Source organism: Geotrypetes seraphini, chromosome 5 (genome assembly GCF_902459505.1).
Source record: "Geotrypetes seraphini chromosome 5, aGeoSer1.1, whole genome shotgun sequence".
NCBI classification, from domain to species: domain Eukaryota; kingdom Metazoa; phylum Chordata; class Amphibia; order Gymnophiona; family Dermophiidae; genus Geotrypetes; species Geotrypetes seraphini.
The window spans coordinates 97023526-97044360 of NC_047088.1; the positions used below are offsets into that span (position 1 = coordinate 97023526).

Here is a 20835-nt window from a genome sequence, read left to right on the forward strand (position 1 = left end):
CTATTCCCCAATTAATTTTTTCATTTTTCCTTAATTTCATCTCCTCCCTCTGTACTTTCTCCTCTTGCATAGGCATAATTTGATGTTTTATATTTGGGCACAGGGAATTTAATTGTTCTTGGCCTGTTCTACTCCCTAAATCTTTTTAACCTGTTCTGCTTCTCATTTTCCTCCGCTCCCCAGCAAGATTCCATGCAGGTTTGGCTCCCCTATCCCTTTACTGATTCCCATTTCTCACTCTTCTCTACAGGTGAAACTTCCTTTTGTCTGTAGATTTAACTCATCTTCAATTTGTGACTTCTCATTGACGACGACTCCGTCCACAAATTCTTACCGGTAGCCTCCTCTTTAAAACCACCTCCTTTGCGGCGCACGCTTAACCCTATGTTGCACCCTGTTAAGCTGCTCTCACCTTAACAGGATCCCTCTGTACACCACAGCTTGGAAATATCTTCTGTATTTAATCGATGTTCTCCCTGTTTAAGTTTTCTTCTTTTTGCTCTGCTTATTTACTTTAATTTACTCAGTACGTTGTATCTAATTAATACTAATTCTACTATTGTCTTTCCTTTTTAAGTTAGTTTCCTTCTTTCAGAGTAATCCTTTCTTTTTTTTTTATTATCCATATCACTTTTTATTATTGTATATTTCTTTTACCTTAATGTCTTGTCATTTTGGTTTTAACAGGGTCTCTTGCTCCCAGAGAAGACTGCCGCCGTGAAACGGCGGCGCCGGTGACTCTGCCCATATATTCTTACTGTAGCCCCCTCTTTAAAACCACCTCCTTTGCGGCGCACGTCAAAGGCACGCACCAAAGGAGCGTACTCAAGGAGCAGGTCCTGCTCCTTTATGCACTCCTTCATGCAGCTACTTCTTGCACACTCTTGCTCAAGTTCCTTTTATACTGCTCTTAGTTTTGGAAAAACCATATTTTTCTTTCTAAATATTCTTTTTCTCTATTTCTCCGCCAACCAGTTTAGTTCCATTTACCTTCCCCCTCTCATACCCAGCCCCCATCCCAATGATGCCCTCAATCCAATGGCCTCTATCCCAATCATCTGGGGACACCGACCTTCCTCCCGAGGATCTTTAGGAAACCAGCCTAGGTGTTTTACCACCATTTCTTTAACTCCAGCTCCAACAGCTCATATTTTATCACCACAATACTTCAAACCAAATTTAGGTCTCTTAAACATACGTTCTATCAAAAATAAACACCATCTAATACACGATCTAATTCTCCAACATAATTTACATATCCTCTGTCTAACAGAAATCTGGCTAACTCAAGGAGAAGAGGCTTATATCAACCAAGCCTGCCCAAACAATTATAAAGCAAAAATCCAATGTCGGCCAAACAAAAAAAGAGGAGGCTTAGCCGTGATTTACCATGCTTCTATTCCTCTACAATTTGATCTATCCTCTCTAAATAACAATTATCCAGTTGAAATTCTCCAATTTTCTATTTAAAAAAATCCTCAACCTTAACTTCCTTCTTATTTATCTCCCTCCTCCAGTCACAAAACCTTCTTTAACTGCTCTCATATCTGCAATTATGGATTTCAGCATTGCCCACTCCAATCCTATAATTCTCGGCGACTTTAATATACACTTCAATCTTCCCAACACATCAGAGCTCCTAACTTTAATTTCAGATCTCTCCCTGACTCTACTGCTCTCATCTGCGACTCACTCTGCCGGACATACCATCGACATGATTCTTAGTCCAATAGCAATCAGTCATATTTTCCAAAAACTTTAAACTTATTCCCTTCCTTGGTCAGATCACGTTCTTATTAACCTCCAATTAAATTCTATAATGCAACCGTCCACCACTTCACAGAGCACTTATATTTCCAGAGATAGCAACAAGATCACAGCCTCCGCCATCCAAAATTCTCTTAACTTAAACCTACAAGATTTCACTAATCTTACCATAGAAGAACAATCTTCTCTCTGGAAAACTACAACACAATCTCTTATGGACCTTCTAGCTCCCCCCCCAGGAAAAAAACAACCAAATCACAACCCAAAAAGAAACCATGGTATAATGAAAATCTCATTCTCCTTCGCGAACAACTCTGCTCCACCGAACACAAATGGCGACAAACACGGTCTAACAACTCCCTCCTTCAATACAAAAAAATGGCTACTCAATACAAAACCACTATACAACAAACAAAAAAAGAGTACTATTCAAAATATATAACCACAGCTCACAACTCCTCAGCGCTCTTCAGTATAGTCCGATCACTATCCCCTTATTCTAATAAGAACCCCCCTCCCTTACTTAAACAACCACCAGCATCAAAACTTGCAAACTACTTTGACAAGAAAATCAAAGATATCAGATCAAACCTAGGACAATCTACACCTACACAATTTCCAGAATCCTCTGATCATACTAATTTTTTTATCCTTCAGCTCATTCTCTAATTTTAACTTCCATCTTTAGCTGACCTTCTCAAAGTTTTCCAATCTATAAATGTCCCTAATAACCCAAAAGAAAGCATCACTCCCATAATCCTCAAAAAATTATTTTCTATTTTCGGCCCATTTATACTGGAAATGGTAACTAAAAGTCTAATCTCCAACCTTGTCCCAAAAGCTTGGAAATCTGCTCTAGTATTTCCAAAACTGAAAAACCAAAATTTAGATAACACATCACTGACTAACTTTCGTCCTATTTATTTATTTATTTATTTTTATTTATTTATTTGGATTTCTATCCCGTCCTCCCAGTAGCTCAGAACGGTCTACAATGAACATACATAGTGGAGAGTAAATAGACATATAAGTAATACAATAGGTTTAGTAATTGGATTTATAGATTTTGGAGAGAATTAAATACAGGGAGAGTATAGCAGAAAGAGAGAAGGGGGAAATACAGTAGTTTAGTTTAAGGAAAGTTATATGCGTTTAGATACAATTTGTTGGTGGAGAGAGTAAGAGAGGGTTATCTTGGAGTTTTGGGGAGGAGATAGGAGAGTGGAGGGGGGCGTAAGGGGGGGAGAAGACAGAGGAGATCTTTAGTTGAAGAGGAGGGTCTTTACCGATTTCCTGAAGGTTAATAATGAGTATTGCCAACCTTCCTCTCATTTCAAAGCTTATGGAAAAAATAGTACATAATTAGCTCATAGAATTTATTGATAAATCCAACGCGCTTCATCCCCACCAAACAGGTTTCCGTTCCAATTATTCCACTGAATTATCCTTACTCGGTCTTATCACTACTATACACTACTTTCTTGATCACCGAAAATCTGCTCTTCTTGTTTCTCTTGACTTATCCGCTGCCTTCGACACTATTGATCACTCTCTTCTTATCGATCGTCTTAGGAACTACGGTATCACAGGTTCAGCGCTCTCATGGTTTATCTCTTTCTTTAATGAGCGAAACTTTAAAGTTCACTCAAAAGAGAAAACCTCACCACCTATTTTTCAAACTTACGGCGACCCCCAAGGTTCTATTCTCTCCCCACTATTACTTAAATTCTTTATTTCTCCTCTTCTCACTCTAGCTCAATCCATTGGCTTTACAATCTTCGCATACGCAGACGACATTCAGCTACTTCACCCTGTTGATTCTACAAAAACAAATGAAATACAAGAAATTAATAATAAATTTGATAAAATCAGTGATTGGCTCCAAATACATAAACTCTCCCTCAACATCAATAAATCCTGTGGTATACTCTTCCCAATCAGGAACAATGAAACTATAACCGGAAAAATCTTCATTAAATCCTGCTCTGTAAAAATTGAGCCAAAAATAAAACTTCTCGGAGTAACCATAGACAAAGACTTAATCTTCCACGACCAGATACGCTCCGTAGTAAAAACTTGTTTTTACAAACTCAGGCTCATCCGCTTTCTAACTTCAATCCTTGAAATTAATGCAATCATAACCTTTGTGCACTCACTGGTTATCTCCCATCTAGACAACTGTAATTTCCTATATAATGGACTCCCACAAAAAAAATTATGTCGTTTGCAGCTCATACAAAATACTGCAATCAAACTCATACATAAAGTAGGGAAATATGATCATGTAACTCCTCTCCTGAAAGAAGCCCATTGGTTACCCATCACGCACCGTATCACCTATAAAACCTTAATGCTGGTTTTCAAAATCAAATTCTCATGTCTTCCATCTTTTCTCGACAAACTTATTATCCCTCTCTGTCCTTCTCGGACCTTAAGATCAGCAGATCAAAACTTACTGGCTGTTCCTTCCATTAAAGAATTCTACTACACTAAGAAAATTAACTTCTCTGTAGTTGCTCCAACCATGTGGAACGCTATGCCACCTCAACTTGTCATGACAATCTTTTCGGTAAATTCAAGACCAAATTAAAAACATTTCTTTTTCAAGATGCATATCATAATCTCTAAATACTTCCTTTCCCAAAACCAGTAAAATCATCTCAACCACTTTTATGAAGCGACCCTATTCCTGATGTCATATCCTCCCCCCCTCCTCCCTTTCTTTTAAATTTCATTTTAATAATGTATTTAATGACCCTTCCTTCCCCTTATTACCCTCAAATTCATGTATGTTCTTGTTTATTGTCTTTAATAATGTTCACTCCTCCCCATATATATATAATTACTATTTTACCTTTTTTCTTTCTTTTTTTTTTAGCATTGTAAACCGGCCAGATACATGTTGATGGTCGGTATATTAAACACAATAAAACTTGAAACTTGAAACCACAGGCTTAGATCATTTCCTTGCTCTGCTCTCCCTGGCTCCTGGCACGTTCCTGTTTTCTGGGACTGGTTCCTCATCCCCTTTTGCACTGCAGCACTTACCCTGGCACTCACAGATTCCAGGCCTATGACCACCTTTCTGCCACATCAGTTTCTTTGCCACATGCTCAACCTGAGCTTTGGAAGCTCAGCAAGGGTCATAGTTTGAGAGACTTCAAAGATTGCATGCCGAATAGGAGACTGAGCCAACCCTACAGCCACTATCTACGTAGCTGTGTGTTTTAAGATAGGACAGCCATTTTGCTGGACTATATTTATCCCCTAGTTGTACGGATAGTAGTTGGACATTGTTGACTAGCTATAGAGTTAGGCAGAATATCCACATTCTACCTTTTCTTCACCCTGATGCTATCCAGGGAGGGCTGGGGAGATCTTTTAAGATTTTTCAGTAGTGCCACTGAAAATTGGGGGATAGGGCACTTTATCCGTATAGCAGCTGTTGCTCTACAGATAAGAGCTTTTGAATATTGATCCAGTAATTATTTAGGACCGCATTTCCTGGGCAATATGTTTAGTGCTATCTGTGGGAAATTTGACTTTCAGTTGTAGTTGTGGTTTAGGTTCACGTTGCATTAGGTTTTATGATGAATAGCAGCTATTGTAAAATGGTATGACATTTGTGGTTTGTAAATGTTGTCTAAGCTGTGAGTGCTTTATGTGATTTAGCAAACTGAAAGGGAAATAAAGAGGTAAAAAGACAATTTTTTTCAGGCATTTGAGTGAAAAGAGGAAGGTCAAAGGTGGAATCAGAAGAGTAAAAAGTAATGAGGAGTGATAGGTGCAGAGACTCATGGGAAAAGTCCAAATGCTAAACTAATCTTTCTGTTTGGTATATGTTTGGAGAAGAGCATCAGTACAGCATGAGAGTAGAGAGATGTGACACCATTTAGATACAAGATTTTGTTTGGGACTTCCTTGTTCTACTTATTCTCCTTATGACCTTGGGCAAGTCACTTAATCCTCGGTTGTCTCAGTTACAAAACTTAGGGGTCCTTTTACCAAACAGCAGTAAAATGTGACCTTAGCATACTCATGCATAGGTCATTCTCACACTCTAGGGCCATTTTTACCACTGGAGTAAAATGGCTGCTTTTTCTGTTTTTCTTATTATGGCCATTCATTGATTTTCCCAAAAGTGTGTGAGCCCCTTACTGCCACCCATTATGTAGGCAGTAAAGGCTCACGCACCAGGCATGTACCAATCAGTTAGCATATGACAATGTGGCTGTGCTAACCAATTAGCACAGAATATGCCCACTCTTTACTCAAGAATGTGGATTGAATGTAGTTTACTTGGATTTTCTTCCAAGCGTTTGATCATATCTTATTTAGGAGGCTCAAAAATAAACTGAGCAGAATGGATTAGAAACTGGCTGAGTGAGAGACAATAGAGGATACTAGTAAATGGAATTCACTCGGAGGAAAAGTTGGTGGACAAGACCAGTGCAACGGTTCTGGGCTCCTTAGGCAAATTCTCAGCCTTGCACCTGTCTGTCCCTAACCCCCAGCTTTCCTATTAGCAAGAGCTTTAGCACCCTCCTCATAAGAACAGAGGGTGAGTGTGGTGCAGTGGTTAAAGCTACAGCCTCAGTATCCTGAGGTTGTGGGTTCAAACCCACGCTGCTCTATTGCCCCAGGTACATTAGATAGATTGTGAGCCTGCCAGGACAGACAGAGAAAAATGCTTGAGTACCTTGATAAATTCATGTAAACCATTCTAAGCTCCCTTGGGAGAACGGTATAGAAAATTGAATAAATAAATACACATGAAAGAGTTGCCATACTGGACAGACTGAAAGTACATAAAGCCCAGTATCCTGTTTCCAATAGTGGCCAATTCGGATATCAATTACCTGGCAAGATCTCAAAGAGTAAAACAGTTTTTATGCTGCTTATCCTAGGAATAAGCAATGGATTCTTCCAAGTCTATCTTAATAATGGCATATGGACTTTTCTTTTAGGAAGTTATCCAAACCTTTTTTTAAACCCTGCTATGCTTATGCTCGCAAACCAAGATTTTACTGTACATTTAAAATCTCAATCTAGAGGGGAATAGTAGAAAGCTGAGTGAGGTAGATTAGAAACTGGTTGATTGTTCACTTTCGTTTTGAGAACGCTGAGATGCTTATTTGTTATTCGTTGCTACACATTCTACATAATGGACTTCTTACAGTATTACAATTTCAGGAGATTATAAACCCCTGAAGCAGGCATTTGCTGAAACACACCAGCCTGAATACCTTGGTCATTTCTGCTTGTTTTGAGGTATGTGACAGACAATACGGGATGCTGGTAAATGTAATTCATTCTGAGGAAAGGTTGGTAGACAGGGCCAGTGCAAGGGTTTTGGGGTTCCCTAAGCAAATCCTCAGCCTTACATGCCCTCTGTCCCTAACCCCATCTTTCCTATTAGCAGGAGCTCCAACACCCTTCTCCTGGTGGTAGAAGCTATGGCACAGAGCTTTCTCTTTTAACAGTGGTTACTCTAGTATAGCATCTCTTCTCTTACCCCCTTCCCCCACCCATTTTGCTAGTAACTCCTTCTCTTACTCTGACCAGCAACATATCATCTTTCTGTCCCTTCTCCACTCGTGCCCATCACCTCCCTCTGTCTATATATCAAGGGTTCTCCACCCAGTTCATGGGACACTCCCAGACAGTCAAGTTTTCAGGATACCCACGATGAACATTCAGGAAATAGATTTGCATACAGTAGAGGTGGTGCATGCAAATTTATCTCATGCATATTCATTGTAGGTATCCTGAAAACCTAATCGGCTAGGCATATCTCAAGGACTGAGTTGAGAACTCCTGGTCTATATATAGATACTGTAGATTTGAATTTTGCTTACACCTTTTTCAGTAGTAGCTCAAGGTGAGTAATGTTCAGGTACAGTAGTATTTCTCTGCTCCTGGAAAGCTCACAATCTAATTTTGTACCTGAAGAAATGGAGGGTTATATGACTTGCCCGAGATCATTAGGAGCAGCAGTGGGATTTTAACGATAAGCCAGTGCTCTAACCCAGTGTCTCTTAAACTGTGGGCCCTGAAGAGATTCCAGGTGTGCCACGAGAGATTCTAGAATTTTACTTTATTTTATAAAATCCCTTCATAAGTATACACTAGAATAGATGACATGTACGTGATGTACGCAAGAGTCTGTCAATGTTATGAGCGTCTGTGAGCGTAAGGCTACAACCGCCCAGACAAGCATCATTCTTTGATGTGGTTGGTCCTTGAAAACTAGCGGCAAGTAATTTTATTTTTTATGAAGTAGTTATCCTAACTTGAGCAACAAAGCAAGCAAGGCTATGTTACTACTGTTTGGATCTTCTTATCTTTGTGAACTTAGATTTTCAGCTCTGACAGAAATTAAATTGAAAAAAAAGAGAACGACTGCAGATAGTGGATGATGAAATGCATGTTTGCTTGTCAACTATTGAGCTGTATTTTTAGTTAATTTGCACTTAAAAACAAGCACATCCATCGCATTGATTAGCAATTCTATTCTATTTACTTTAGTTTCACCATTGTAATAATTACCCATACTTAGCTTAAAGAACCCATACTTAGCTTAAAGAACTTTAAATAAATAACTCTCAAATTTAATTTTTTGTTGGTTTTGCAATTTTATAATTTCAATTATAATGTGCCGTGAAAAATACCGTATTTGCTTTGTTTAGTGTGCCGGTGCTAAAATAGTTTGAGAGACACTGCTCTAGCCACTAGGCTACTTCTCTACTCCTGTATAGGGGAGAGTGTAGCTCAATGGTTAAAGCTACAGTCTCAGCATCCTGAGTTTGTGGGTTCAAATCTGAACTGCTCATTGTGACCCTCGGCAAGTTACTTAATCCCCTCATTGCCCCAGGTACATTAGATAGATTGTGAGCCCACCAGGACAGACAAGGAAAACTGCTTGAGTACTTGAATGTAAACCATTCTGAGCTCCCCTGGGAGAACGGTATAGAAAATTGAACAAATAAATATAGATATATACTGTACTCTGCATAGCACCACAGTTGTGCACAGAGCTTTCCCAAATGAGTAGAGGTGAGATGCTCCTTGTTTCCTAATGTTAACCCTTACTATCGCCAACCTTTCATTTCTCTCTTGGCCAGTAATCATCCTCCTGCCTTCTTCCCCAGCCTCCATTCATCATTCTTCTCTTCTAGCATTTACCCACTACCTCTTCTCTTATCCCAGCAATTGCCCTTACCTCCCCCTTTACTTCCATCAAGATCCGCCTTGCTTTTCCCTCTTTGCCTCTGGTATCTACACTCTGCCTCTCTGTCAGCATCTTCCCATTGCTTCTTCCCCCTTCTCTAGTATCCATCCATCCATCCCCTGTACTACAGCTGAAGAGGCAACAGTGAAATAAAGTAACTAGTGAACTGGCACATGTAATGAGAAGTCAGGTAGAAGACATAGAGGATGATAAAAGAGCAGGATGTACTGTATTAAATCTAAGATGAACATAGAACATGATACAGGTATTATGTGGGCAAATAAGTAGGATTTAGTATGAACATAGTACACAATACTAGTAATATATGTGTATATATGTAGGATGATTGATTATGGTTTAAATGTCTATATTGAAAACCATCTCAGAAAACACTAACTCTGTATTGTAACATCTTTACAGAAGCTCATGTATTGAAACACCATTACAGAAGCTCATGTAAACCACTCTGAATTGACTCCCCAGTCATTAGTATAGAAGCTTTTAATAAACAATTCTCATCTACCCAACATGGAAGAATCTTATCTGGGCAAAGTGGTCTTTATCCACCACCATTTAGTTTGTTACTAGCTTATGTTAAACAAAATAAACTGATCAAGGATATGTTACCTGAATGTACCGGTAGCTTACACTTTATACAGGTAAGACATACATGTAAATTAATAAATAAAGTGAATTAGATATTGCATTATAATGGTGGTGTAAAGGAAGAGGAAGAAGAGAGGATGCTATATTAGCAGAATAACAAGAAGGTGGCAGAGTATAGGCAGGTGTGGGGTGAGCCACAGGGGCTACAGCCCCAGCAATATTTTCCTCGATACAGCATCACCATCAACAACTAGAGAACCTGGGGGAGGGGAGATGGGAATTGGTATGGTTGGCAGTCCAACCAAACACATATTCTGTTATCCCTTTGACAGAGAAACAACGGAACACGATCTGCTGGTGAGTTAGAAAGCCCATGCCTGTTAAATCATATTATGTCTGATCATTTTCATTTTTAAATGTTTTGTGTTCTTGGATAGTTCTGAATTTCCTTTTCAGTACCCTGATCACAAGTCATAAAATCCTTGCCTTGTTCTTGTGCTGTGTTAATCTTGTTTCTGTATATGTTATTCTGGTCTTCAGCTTCTGTTCTGCATTGCTAATGTAGCATCACTCTTCACATTTTCTGTACTGAATAATAGATATTGCATTTTGAGAGGGGCATGAATATCTATATATTTACTTATACTTTATTTATTGTAAAATGTATTTACCACTCTATCCATGGATCTAGGTCAAGTAAAATTAAAATATTCTTAAAATCAACAACAAATATACATTAAAATGAACAAAAAGATACCATATATACTCGAATATAAACTGACCTGAATATAAACCGAGGTAACCTTTTTCTCCCTAAAAGGAGGAAAAAAGGTTGACTCGAATATAAACTGGAGGGGGAGGGGGGTTATATTCAAGTGCCCTGCTCTGCCAGGTTCTGCACCCAGCCTCCCTACCTCTCTGGCTCTGCAGACTGTCCCCCCCCCCCTCACTGTTCTGCCAGGCTCTACTCAAGGAAAACAGAGAAGGCAACCAGGCAACTCAATATCTTTATTCTATGAAGATTTGACACATACGTGTTTCGGCCCGAAGGCCTGCCTCAGGAGTCTTAATGCTCTGATCAATACAGTATATGTTGACTGTTCTATCTTATAAATTTTGATTGAGTTATTCATTGAACACATCAATCAGAATGATCACTAAAAAATTTGTCCACGATGTGGAAATTAATCCAGGTTCCACATGGGACATGGAGCATAGGAAGATCACTCCTGCCCTGGTTCACTGCTGGACCACCAGGGATTTTAAAAGGTACCATTTTTGCAATCAGGAGCAGGAGGGAGGGGAGAATTATTAGAGTTGGCCGGGACAGGAGGCAGGAGGCATTTCTCCTGTCCCAGCCCACCATTGGACACCAGGTCTTACGGCAGGCCCAATGGAGGCCTGCAATAGGTCCAAGAGGGAGGCGGGTAGGCACTGATCCAAATATAAACCGAGACCCCCATTTTTAGGCCTTTTTTTGGTCCAAAAATATCAGTTTATATTCAAATGTATATGATATGTTTGTCTTTCCCAGGTGATTAACACTGGGATCCTGTAAAATCTATTAGCATAGCTTGCAGTGAGCTGTCTTGCAGGATTTGTACCAATATTTTTTCCCCTGTGAGTATCTGTTTAGAGCTTCCTTCGCACTAATTTTTGTTTCATATTAGGTGGTTGCCAGAAAGCTAGAACTGGAGCGAGGAATGATTCTATGACTGATAACATCCTGCAAGAGTAATGGCTGCAGGCATTTTACGGGTTTTCACAGTGCTTCTAGCTCTGAGTACTTGTTCTGTGGTTTTCCTCTCTGTGTTGCAGTAGATTTCCCTGGGGTGTTTTATGTGAAGATGCAGTTGCAGCTTTCCTGGAGATGATTTTAGCCCTTTGGATATTTGTGGTGACTTGAGATCTGCCTTATTGGGGTCAGAGCACATACGGTGATATCAGTCCAAAGCCTTGTTTGCTGTTAGCATTAGTTATATCCAGATGGTTATATCCAGATTAGTTATATCCAGTCTTAACCTGGAATATCAGTCCAATGTGCTTTGTATGAGAACATTACTGATACTGTGGAAATGCCAGCCCATATTAATTTCAGAAATGGAAATGATAATATGTTGTATTCAAGTTGCCTGACTGTGGAACCCCTGTATGAATTATGACCCACTTTTTTCTCTTTTCCTGTATCCCCTGCAGTCTCGGAACAGCTACCAGCAGGGAGATGTGGATGGGGCTCAAAGACTGGGTCGTGTGGCCAAACTGCTCAGCATTGTAGCCTTAGTGGGAGGAGTTATCATCATTGTGTCCATCTTTGTCATCAATTTTGGCTGTAAGTAGATTCCTAGATAGTAGCTACTGTTCTATCTTGTGTCCTGCTCCTAAAAATATATGTTTGAGTGCCTGTAAATATTTTTTTATACCAGTATTTCCCAACTAGTGTGCTCTGGCATGTTGGTGTGCCTTCAGACTTGAAAATAAAGTCTTTACTGTCTGATGGTCAGGTGTAGAGTAGCACGTGGGCTCTGCTCTTGGCATCTTGCATTGACAAGAGATTTCTGCAGTGGCTATTAACCCCTGGATTCTATATATGGCACCCAGTTAGGTGCAGAATTCTGCACACTGTTTCCATGTCTATACAAAACTTAATAAGTTAATTGGCTCTTAATTGGTGCTAAGGATCAATCAATTGACCTTAACAAGCAATAATGGAAGCCAATTAGTAGTAATGTGCAGAAATTTCCTATAAACAGGCAAGTGAAGATGTCCACTCAACCAACTCAAAACTTTAATATGTGGGTCTTGGTCCCAACAAAGATCCTTGTTTTGGCATAAAAAAGTCTTCCTCTTTTTTTGAGCCACATTAGACAATGAAAGGTTGAGGTCTTCAAATGAAGAAAATATAATGTGAGCTCCTGTAAAACTACAGAAGGCATTTTTCAAAAGCGAAACTTAAGCTAGGGTTACCAAATGTCGGGATTTCCCTGGACATGTCCTCTTTTTGAAGATTATGTTGGGAGGCTGGGTGGCTTTTGAATTTTAGAATTTTTGTCTGGGGAAACCATACATCTAGTAACCCTAAAGCCGCACACCTATCTGGAGTCCTCCATCCTCTCCCACTCCCCCCTCACGCACCTATCCAGAGTCCTTCCTCTCCCCCCCCCCATGGGATCCTGTATTTGCTCACCCGACACTGCTGTAACTCCTTGTAGCATCAGCAGCGTGAGTGGACTAAATATACTGCCTTTCGCAACCCATAAGCTTTCTCTTTGCAGTATGTTTAGTTCACTCACACTGCTAATGGCATGAAGAGCTTACAGCAGTGCCAAATAATCAAGCACCGGATCCTGGGGAACGGGTGGTAGTGGTAAGAAAGATTCTGGACTGTAAGGATGGGGAAGAAAGGGAAGGAAAGATGCCCTAGACCTGCAGGGGAAGAAGGAAGGGGTGGAAAGATATATCAGGCCATGTAAGGAGGGGAAGGGAAGGAGAGAGATGTGAGACCACTGGAAGGGGAAGGGGGGGGAAGAAGAGAGAGATGTCAGTCCAGGGAAAGGAAGGAGGAGGGAGGGATTCCTCACTAAGGCAAGGGGAGGGGAAGGGAAAGACAGAAAAATGCCAGACCACAAAGGGGGGGGGGAGGGAAAGGAAAGAGGGAATAGAGATGCCAGCCTGTAGGAATGAGACTAGAAGATCCTAGACCATAGGAGGGGTAAAGGGGGAAGATAGATGTCAGACCATTAGAGAGGGAAAGAGAGGTAAGAGATGGTACACAGGGATGGAGGGGAAGGGGAGAGAGAGGGAGGACATGGTGCACAGGAATGAGAGGGGTGGGGAAGTTAAGAAAATGGAAGAAATGCTGTTTATGGACAGATCGGAATAGGGAAGACGAAAAAGGGAGAAGATGGTACACATGGATAGATGGGAAGGGAAGATGTTGAAAAGTAGATAGATTTGAGAAGGAAGCAAGTAAATGTTAAAAGTTAATGCCAAAGATGGATATATTAAAATAGCCCAATGTTGTTTATGACGTGGTCTATGTAATATACACCATCAATCCACAACGGCATATAATAAACTTCAAAGTGCCTAATTTCTAAGTGATCTTTTTTCAGAAAATACCTTTCTAAGTACCTCTATGGTCTTCAGTTCCAGCCAACCACCAGCCAAATTATTTGAAGGCTTGTTTCTCTTTCTGGCTTTTATTCATCATCAGACCTTAGTTTTTTTTTAAAGTGCTTGTGCTCTATATTCTATATTTTGTGCAAATCGATAAACTTTTCTTATACAACTTTAAAACTTTTGTACTTAGCTTTAGCTATTTCTTCATTCTTTTTTTAAACCTCGGAAGGACCTTAACGTTCAACCAGTTTCGCCCAAAGTCTTTTTCAAGAACGGGTCCCCTGCAAATAAGAGGCAAGAGTTGGTAAATGCATCAGTTTCATTGTTCTAAAACTTTAAACTAATCCCTCAATATCTTAGCAGTTCTAGTTTTAGAAGTAAAATTACTCCACAGCATCCCGACATGTGTTCTTCTATGTAAAGATGGCCGCGGCATATTTTGGTTCTGTTTAAATCAGGTGATTCATTAACTACCTCACTGATGACATCAGTTCAGTGGGAAGAGCCTAAACTAGTGTCATCCATTCTATTTCTATTGCGACCTCATGTATGTTTCATTATTTTCTGAGACTTGATAGAACAATATATCTAATGCTGCATCAATTGGTTCAAAAATATTTTTAAAAAACTATTTCTTGTCTTCATATGTTTGAATTCATTAAGGTACATAGTATGCAGCTAAATGATGTAATCTTGAAATTGATTGGATATGATAAACAGTTCACTTAGCTTATGAACCAATTGAAGCAGCATTAGATATATTGTTCCATCAAGTCTCAGAGAATGATCAGACATACATGAGGTCGCAATGACTGGAAGGTGAACTCTTATCGCAAAGGTGGCTTTCTAGCCTTCCTTTTTGAAGTTTCATATCTCTCTGAGTGTACTACACCTGCACTGATCACTCTCTGTAGACAGTTTTTTCATTGAAGTCAGTCTTTTTGATATATATAAAGATGGATATAGGGCAGAAAGTGAAGGAGAGAAAAACAGCAAATGAATAAGAAGGCCCTGGAAACAGAATTAAGAGCACAAACAGAAGGAAGTGCAACCAGATACTAGGAAAAGATGAATAGAAAAATAAAACCACTAGACAACAAAGGTAGGAAAAGTGATTTTATTTTCAATTTAGTGATTGAAATGTGTCAGTTTTCAGCTGCCGGTAGCACTTCGACAAGCTACAGGTATTCTCCAATTTCGTAAAATGTTAAAAACTTTACTGTTCATGCGCATTTTTGTGAAATGATAATGTTGATTGATTCCTGCTTTTATACTTTGTTTTAGGTTATGTGTGGGGTTATTTTTGGCGCACATGTTTTGTTGGGCTTTATGTAGGCTGTTGGGTTTTTTTTTTTTATTATTTATTTATTTATTTATATTTTCAAATAATTACATACAAAATTGTACAAGAAATATTGAATACATCTTTTCAATTCATTATTAAACAAATGAATATAACACAAAAAGAAAAAGAGGAAAATCTCTTAAATATAGTCCACCTGTGAAGGAGAGAAAAACTTAAGAAACCTCCTTGTGGGAGTCAAGGATCAAAAACTAATATATAATAAAAGGAAATTAAGCTCGAACATACATCATTCTTACCATTTTATGACCTCATTATACAACTTCAGTTTCAGTCTGGGCCACGGTAGGAAGCCCTTTACCTTCCAGGAAAAAACCCAATTGGGCCGGTTCAAAAAAGATATACTTATTCCCTCTTGCCCCGGCAATCCTCGAACCCCCCCCCCCTCTGCCGATTAAGATCGGGCCAGGAGAGAGCCACAGGAGGGGCCTAAGGCTATTGGGCCTATTCCGGTTGGCCCTGGTGCCTCAGGCCCCACCTGTGGGCAGGGTTTGAGCTGCTTGGGCCAATCAGGCCCTAAGGCCAGCCATTCAAGAGATGACTGGCCTGCTGGGCAGACGGGCTTGGCACCCATCTGTCTGGCCAACATTTTCCAGGTATGGAGGGGGTCGGGGTGGGGGGGTTCATGGGGTTGGCGGGGGGGTCTCGCGGCTTGCTGGGTGGGGGGAGGTTTTCGGCGGCCCAATCCGGGGTTTGGGGGGGGTGGTCATGGGGGGGTTGTGTCAGGGCAGGAGTGCCTGGGATCCCGGTGGGGGATAGGGTGGATGCCTGGGCAGGAGGGGTTGGTTTCCCTCCTGCCCAATCTTGTAGGGTGGGTCGCATGGCTAGGAGGGCTTGGGCTCCCTCCTAGCCTGATCGTAATCGGCGGGGGGGGGGGGTTTCGAGATCACCGGGACAAGAGGACTTGGGCTCCCTCTTGCCCTGATCGTTGTCGACGTGGGGGGGGGGGGGGGTTTCCGAGGATCGCCGGTGCAAGAGGGCTTGGGCTCACTCTTGCCCCGATCGTTGTCGGCGGGGCCAGTAGGGCTTGGGCACTCTCCTGGCCTGATGTTGTCGGCGGGGGTCATGGGTCTTTGGGGCAGGAGGCCTTGGGCTGCCTCCTGCCCCGATGTTGTGTGTGTGTGTGTGGGGGGGGGGAGTGGATTCTGTAACTGGTGTTGTTTTTGACAGACACCGGTTACAGAATCCAGTTTTTAGGCGAAGGACTGGCTCCTCCTTCACCTAAAAGCTCTTGTGTTGGGCGTTTGGGACTTAGGCTTTTTTTAGGTTGATTATATGTTGTTAGTGTAGACGTAGTGGTGGTTTGGGCGTTTAAACAGCTGAACATAGAGGCAGGCCATTATCAAAAAAAACCTCCTTTTGGACGGTTTTTTTTTTTGATAATGGACATTTTCCCTTCTTCTACTTTCAACGTATAAGGCCTTAGGCCAAAAGGGGACTTAGACTTTTTTTTTTAAATTATGTCCCTCTGTTTATTTCCACAGCTTTGTTTTGTTTGGGCATGCATACATGAATGCTGGTATTACATAACATACATGTGCTGATTGGTGCCTAACTTTAGACGACTTGTTATTGAATAAGAGAGTAAGTGTCCTCCCATGAGTCCTTTTAACTTATGGTGGGGCCCTCAATGCTTCCTTAGTTTTTCTTTTGATGCCATGAATCCTCTCCGGTGTCCAGAGATTGGATGTGCTACACATTTTTAAAATCAAAAGGTGTGCTTTGGACTCGAGAAGGTTGGGAAACGTTGCTATACCTGACTCCCTCCCTCTTTTTTTTTCCAGTGTCTTTGTCTCTGTGTCCTCCTCCCTATCTCTCTTAAATGAATTTTCATATAACAAATGACAGTGCTGGGCCCCTGTTGGTGCCCTCACTTAAATCACATCCTGCATCACTGTGCCTGTGCGCCAGACAGAGCCTAGGTGTTAATGAACCATGACTGCACTTGAGGGCAGCTGGGTGATTTATGTGCTCTGAACTCCAAATCCCTGTGTAACATGTGCTCAAGATCCCAGCACCTTACTCTTCTGGCAGTCCAGTGTATTAACCTTTCTTAAGCTGCCAAAGAAGTTAAGAAGGATATCCTTCAGAAATTAGTCTCGTCTACTAGAATCTGAAGAAAAGCCTCTGGTTACAAAAGACTTCATCTACCATTGGTACCATGTCTCAGTCCCAACTCCCTAACAAAAAGAGCCTGATTTTTATAGTATAATTGAAACAGGTAACTGAAATATTTCTGAGCAGAGATTCAACTGGAGTCTTTAGTGCTCACCTTCCATTAGATCATAAGAACATAAGAATAGCCTTACTGGGTCAGACCATTGGTCCATCTAGTCCAGTATCCCTTCTTCACGGAGACCAATCCAAGTCACAAGTACCTGGCAAAAACCCAAATAGTAGCAGCATTCCATGCCACCGATCCAGGGCAAGAAGTGGTTTCTCCAATGTCTGTCTCAACAGCAGACTATGTACTTTTCCTCCAGGAACTTGTCCAAACCTTTTTTAAAAGCAGCTACATTAAACACTCTTACCACATCCTCTGGCAACGCATTCCAGAGCTTAACTATTCTCTGAGTGAAAAAATATTTCCTTCTATTGTTTTTAAAAGTATTTCTCTGTAACTTCATTGAGTGTCCCCTAGTCTTTGTAAATCTCGATGCAGTAAAAAATCGATCCACTTGTACCCGTTCTACACTACTCAGGATTTTGCAGACTTCAATCATACCTCCCCTCAGCTGTCTCTTTTCCAAGCTGCAGAGACCCAACCTCTTCAATCTTTCCTCATACGAAAGGAGTTCCATCTCCTTTATCAGCTTGGTCACTCTTCTTTGAACACACGCACAACATCTGTGCCATTAAAAAAGAAGAAGCCCTAACAGCAGTGACAGGAGGCTGCTTCCCCTGTCACTGCTGTTAGGGCTCTGCACATGTATCAATCGCTCACTGAGCGATTGATCTGTTGGGTTTGATGCAAATGATTTGCACCTTGCATGCAAACTTGGTAGCGCATCGATCGCTGGTCCACAATCGGCCAGAGAATCGTCCAACAGCGATCCAGTTGGTATTACCAACTGACTTTAGTGCATCTAGCCCTGAAAGCAGTACTCAAGGTGAGATCGCACCATTGAGTGAGACAGAGGCATTATAACATTCTTATTCTTGTTTACCATCCCTTTTCTAATTCCTAGCATCTTTTATGCTTTTTTGGCTGCCACCATACATTGTGTGGAAAGTTTCAGCATATTGTCCACAATGACACCCAGATCTTTTTCTTGAGTGCTGACCCGCAAGGTGGACCCAATGTGCATCACTTTGCATTTGTCCACATTAAATTTAATAAAGGTCTCATCTGTGAATGGATCAGATTGGAGAATAAATTAGAGACTCTGGTAAGAAAAATCTTATCATCAAATACAGTGATATGAGTTGATGGTCCTCAAAGTCTATCAACTACTCACGTTTTCAATATATTTCTAATGAATAAACATGAGAGAGATTTTCAGGTAAATTGAGGTAATATGTTGTTTCAGAGGTATAATAGCCTTCCCCACTTCTAGTATTATACCCCTGAAACTGCCCAAGAGTGAGTGAAGCGTGGACCATGTAGAGTGATTGCTTTAATAAAGAGAGATTGTTTTGAAACAGTCCATCTTGGATCTATTTCTTTTGCATTACAAGTCTATTTGATACATTTTCATTAAGGATATCCCGAGAACAAGATTTGTTGGCAGCCCCTTAAGACTGGGAGTGAATACCACTGGTTTAATAGTGTGTGTGTGTGTTTGTGTGTGTCTCATTTGCGTTTGGAAGAGAAAGAAAGTGAAAAGGTTTTTCTATGTCATCAGACTGGATTAGCCTGATAACTCAGTTTGAGAGCTATATGCTCCTATGAAGAGGGGCGGGCTTAATTCTCAGTTCATTTAGGCTGGAGATACTGCAGAGGCAGGGTTTACAGTTCTAGAAAGCCGGGGTAGGCAATTCCATCCTTAAGAGCCCAAGGCAGGTCAGATTTTTAGGATCTCCAAAATGAATGCGTATGCATGAGATGGATTTACATGCCCTGCTTCCTTGGAATTCAAATCTATCTTCTATACATTCATTGTGGATATTCTGAAAACCTGACCTGCTTGGGGCTGTTGAGGACCAGAATTACCTGCGCCAGAGTCATAGTGATGGCATCTATAGGTTGGACTTGTAACCTTCTGTTACCAGGTTCTGATGTATGCCACCCAACCAAGGATAGTTGTGATGGTTGAGCTAAGTGAGTTTGGTGGGGGAGGGGGGATATAAAATAGAGGGTGGGGGAATCCCTGGGCTGGATAGTTATGAATGTGGGCTCATAGGCCCTGATTCTATAAGCGGTACCTAGTGACGCCTAGCCGAGTTCCATGCAAAACTTACGTTTTTAAGATTGACATGGTGATTGACCGTGCTAAATTCAAAATTTTAAAAGCTGATTAAAAAAATGAACAAACAATTAATTTAAATTCTGCATGGAACTTGGCATGGTGCCTAGTGTGGTTAGAGGCAGAGATTGGGTATGGTTGTTAGGCGCCAGTAAATTAGGGCAAGAAAACCCTGGCCTAATATACCGGTGCCTTAGTCTGCTTAGCTGTCACTAGGCGGGATTCTATAAACGATACTTAGCAGTTGAATAACAATCATGCTGAAAGGCATCATTTATAGAATCAGGGCCGTAGTGCCAAATCCAGTCCTGTTTCCAATTGAGCTGAAGCCCAAAGAGCAAAAACTACCAGAGCAAACCAAAATCTCTTTAAAGACTATATGGTATTTTCTATGAATAAAGTGTTCATCTACCATAAAGAATTAGGTGGAGTGTGCAGGTATGCAGGATTCATGCCCAATACCAATAGTCTTTGAGAGAATAAAGAATTCTTCTCCCAAGAGACTAGTCTCCAGGGATGGATGCTTTATCTCTCAGTAAATTTAATAGAATCTGTAAAGAACCTGAGCATATGAAAAGACCTATAAGTAGATTTCTGAGCCTTCCTTGAAATGAACTCTGGGAGCAGCCCTTAGGACAGAGAATTCAAATTAAATTTCTGTGCATCAGATAGAATTTCAATTATGGATATTCTCTCTCGCCCTCACCCCAGGGCTACATTTAGAATCCATTCTATCATCCTCTTCTCTAGGATTCATAGTCACTGAGTTGGCAGATTATGACAGCAGTTATGCTACTCATAGTGAGCAGTCAAAGCACTTTTAATTAACAGAAGAAATCATTTTTCCCTGGGGAGGGAAAAGACTGGCACTGATTTGAGGATCACCTTCAGTTGTCCAAAGCAAGTGTAGAAAAGGAGGGGAAGCATGAGTGAAGGAAGACCATGAATGCTATGATTATTATATCATTAGCAAGGTGCATCCTGCAGCTGCAATCCCCGGGTGGGGGAGGGGGATAGGAGAAAGTTCTAGGGCTGACTTGTAATTCATTTCTAGAAAATTAATCAGAGCTTGGATCTGTGGAAATTGGTAAGGGAAGGGATCATAACATGGGAAAATAGGTGAAGGGAAAAGGTAAGAAGATAGAGAGGAAGAAAAACAGAAAAAATAAAATAAAAGGGGAGGTAAGATGATATTAGACATGGAAAAGAATTACATTACATTACATTAGGGATTTCTATTCCTGCCATTACCTTGCAGTTCAAGGCGGATTACAAAAGAATTATCCAAGATGTATTACAACAAGAACTTACAAAAAATTGGTCATTTTCCAAAAAGAGTGAGA

The 20835-nt window shown here is 40.7% G+C and overlaps 1 protein-coding gene across 1 annotated transcript in view; it reads left to right on the plus strand.

Annotated features, from left to right (window-relative positions):
• PRRT2 (proline rich transmembrane protein 2) overlaps positions 1–20835 on the plus strand; it is a 43851-nt gene that overhangs the window by 15851 nt on the left and 7165 nt on the right. The window contains exon 2 of the mRNA XM_033944065.1: positions 11801–11933. Coding sequence (XP_033799956.1) covers positions 11801–11933 — 133 coding nt within the window. The remainder of the gene's footprint in view (positions 1–11800; positions 11934–20835) is intronic.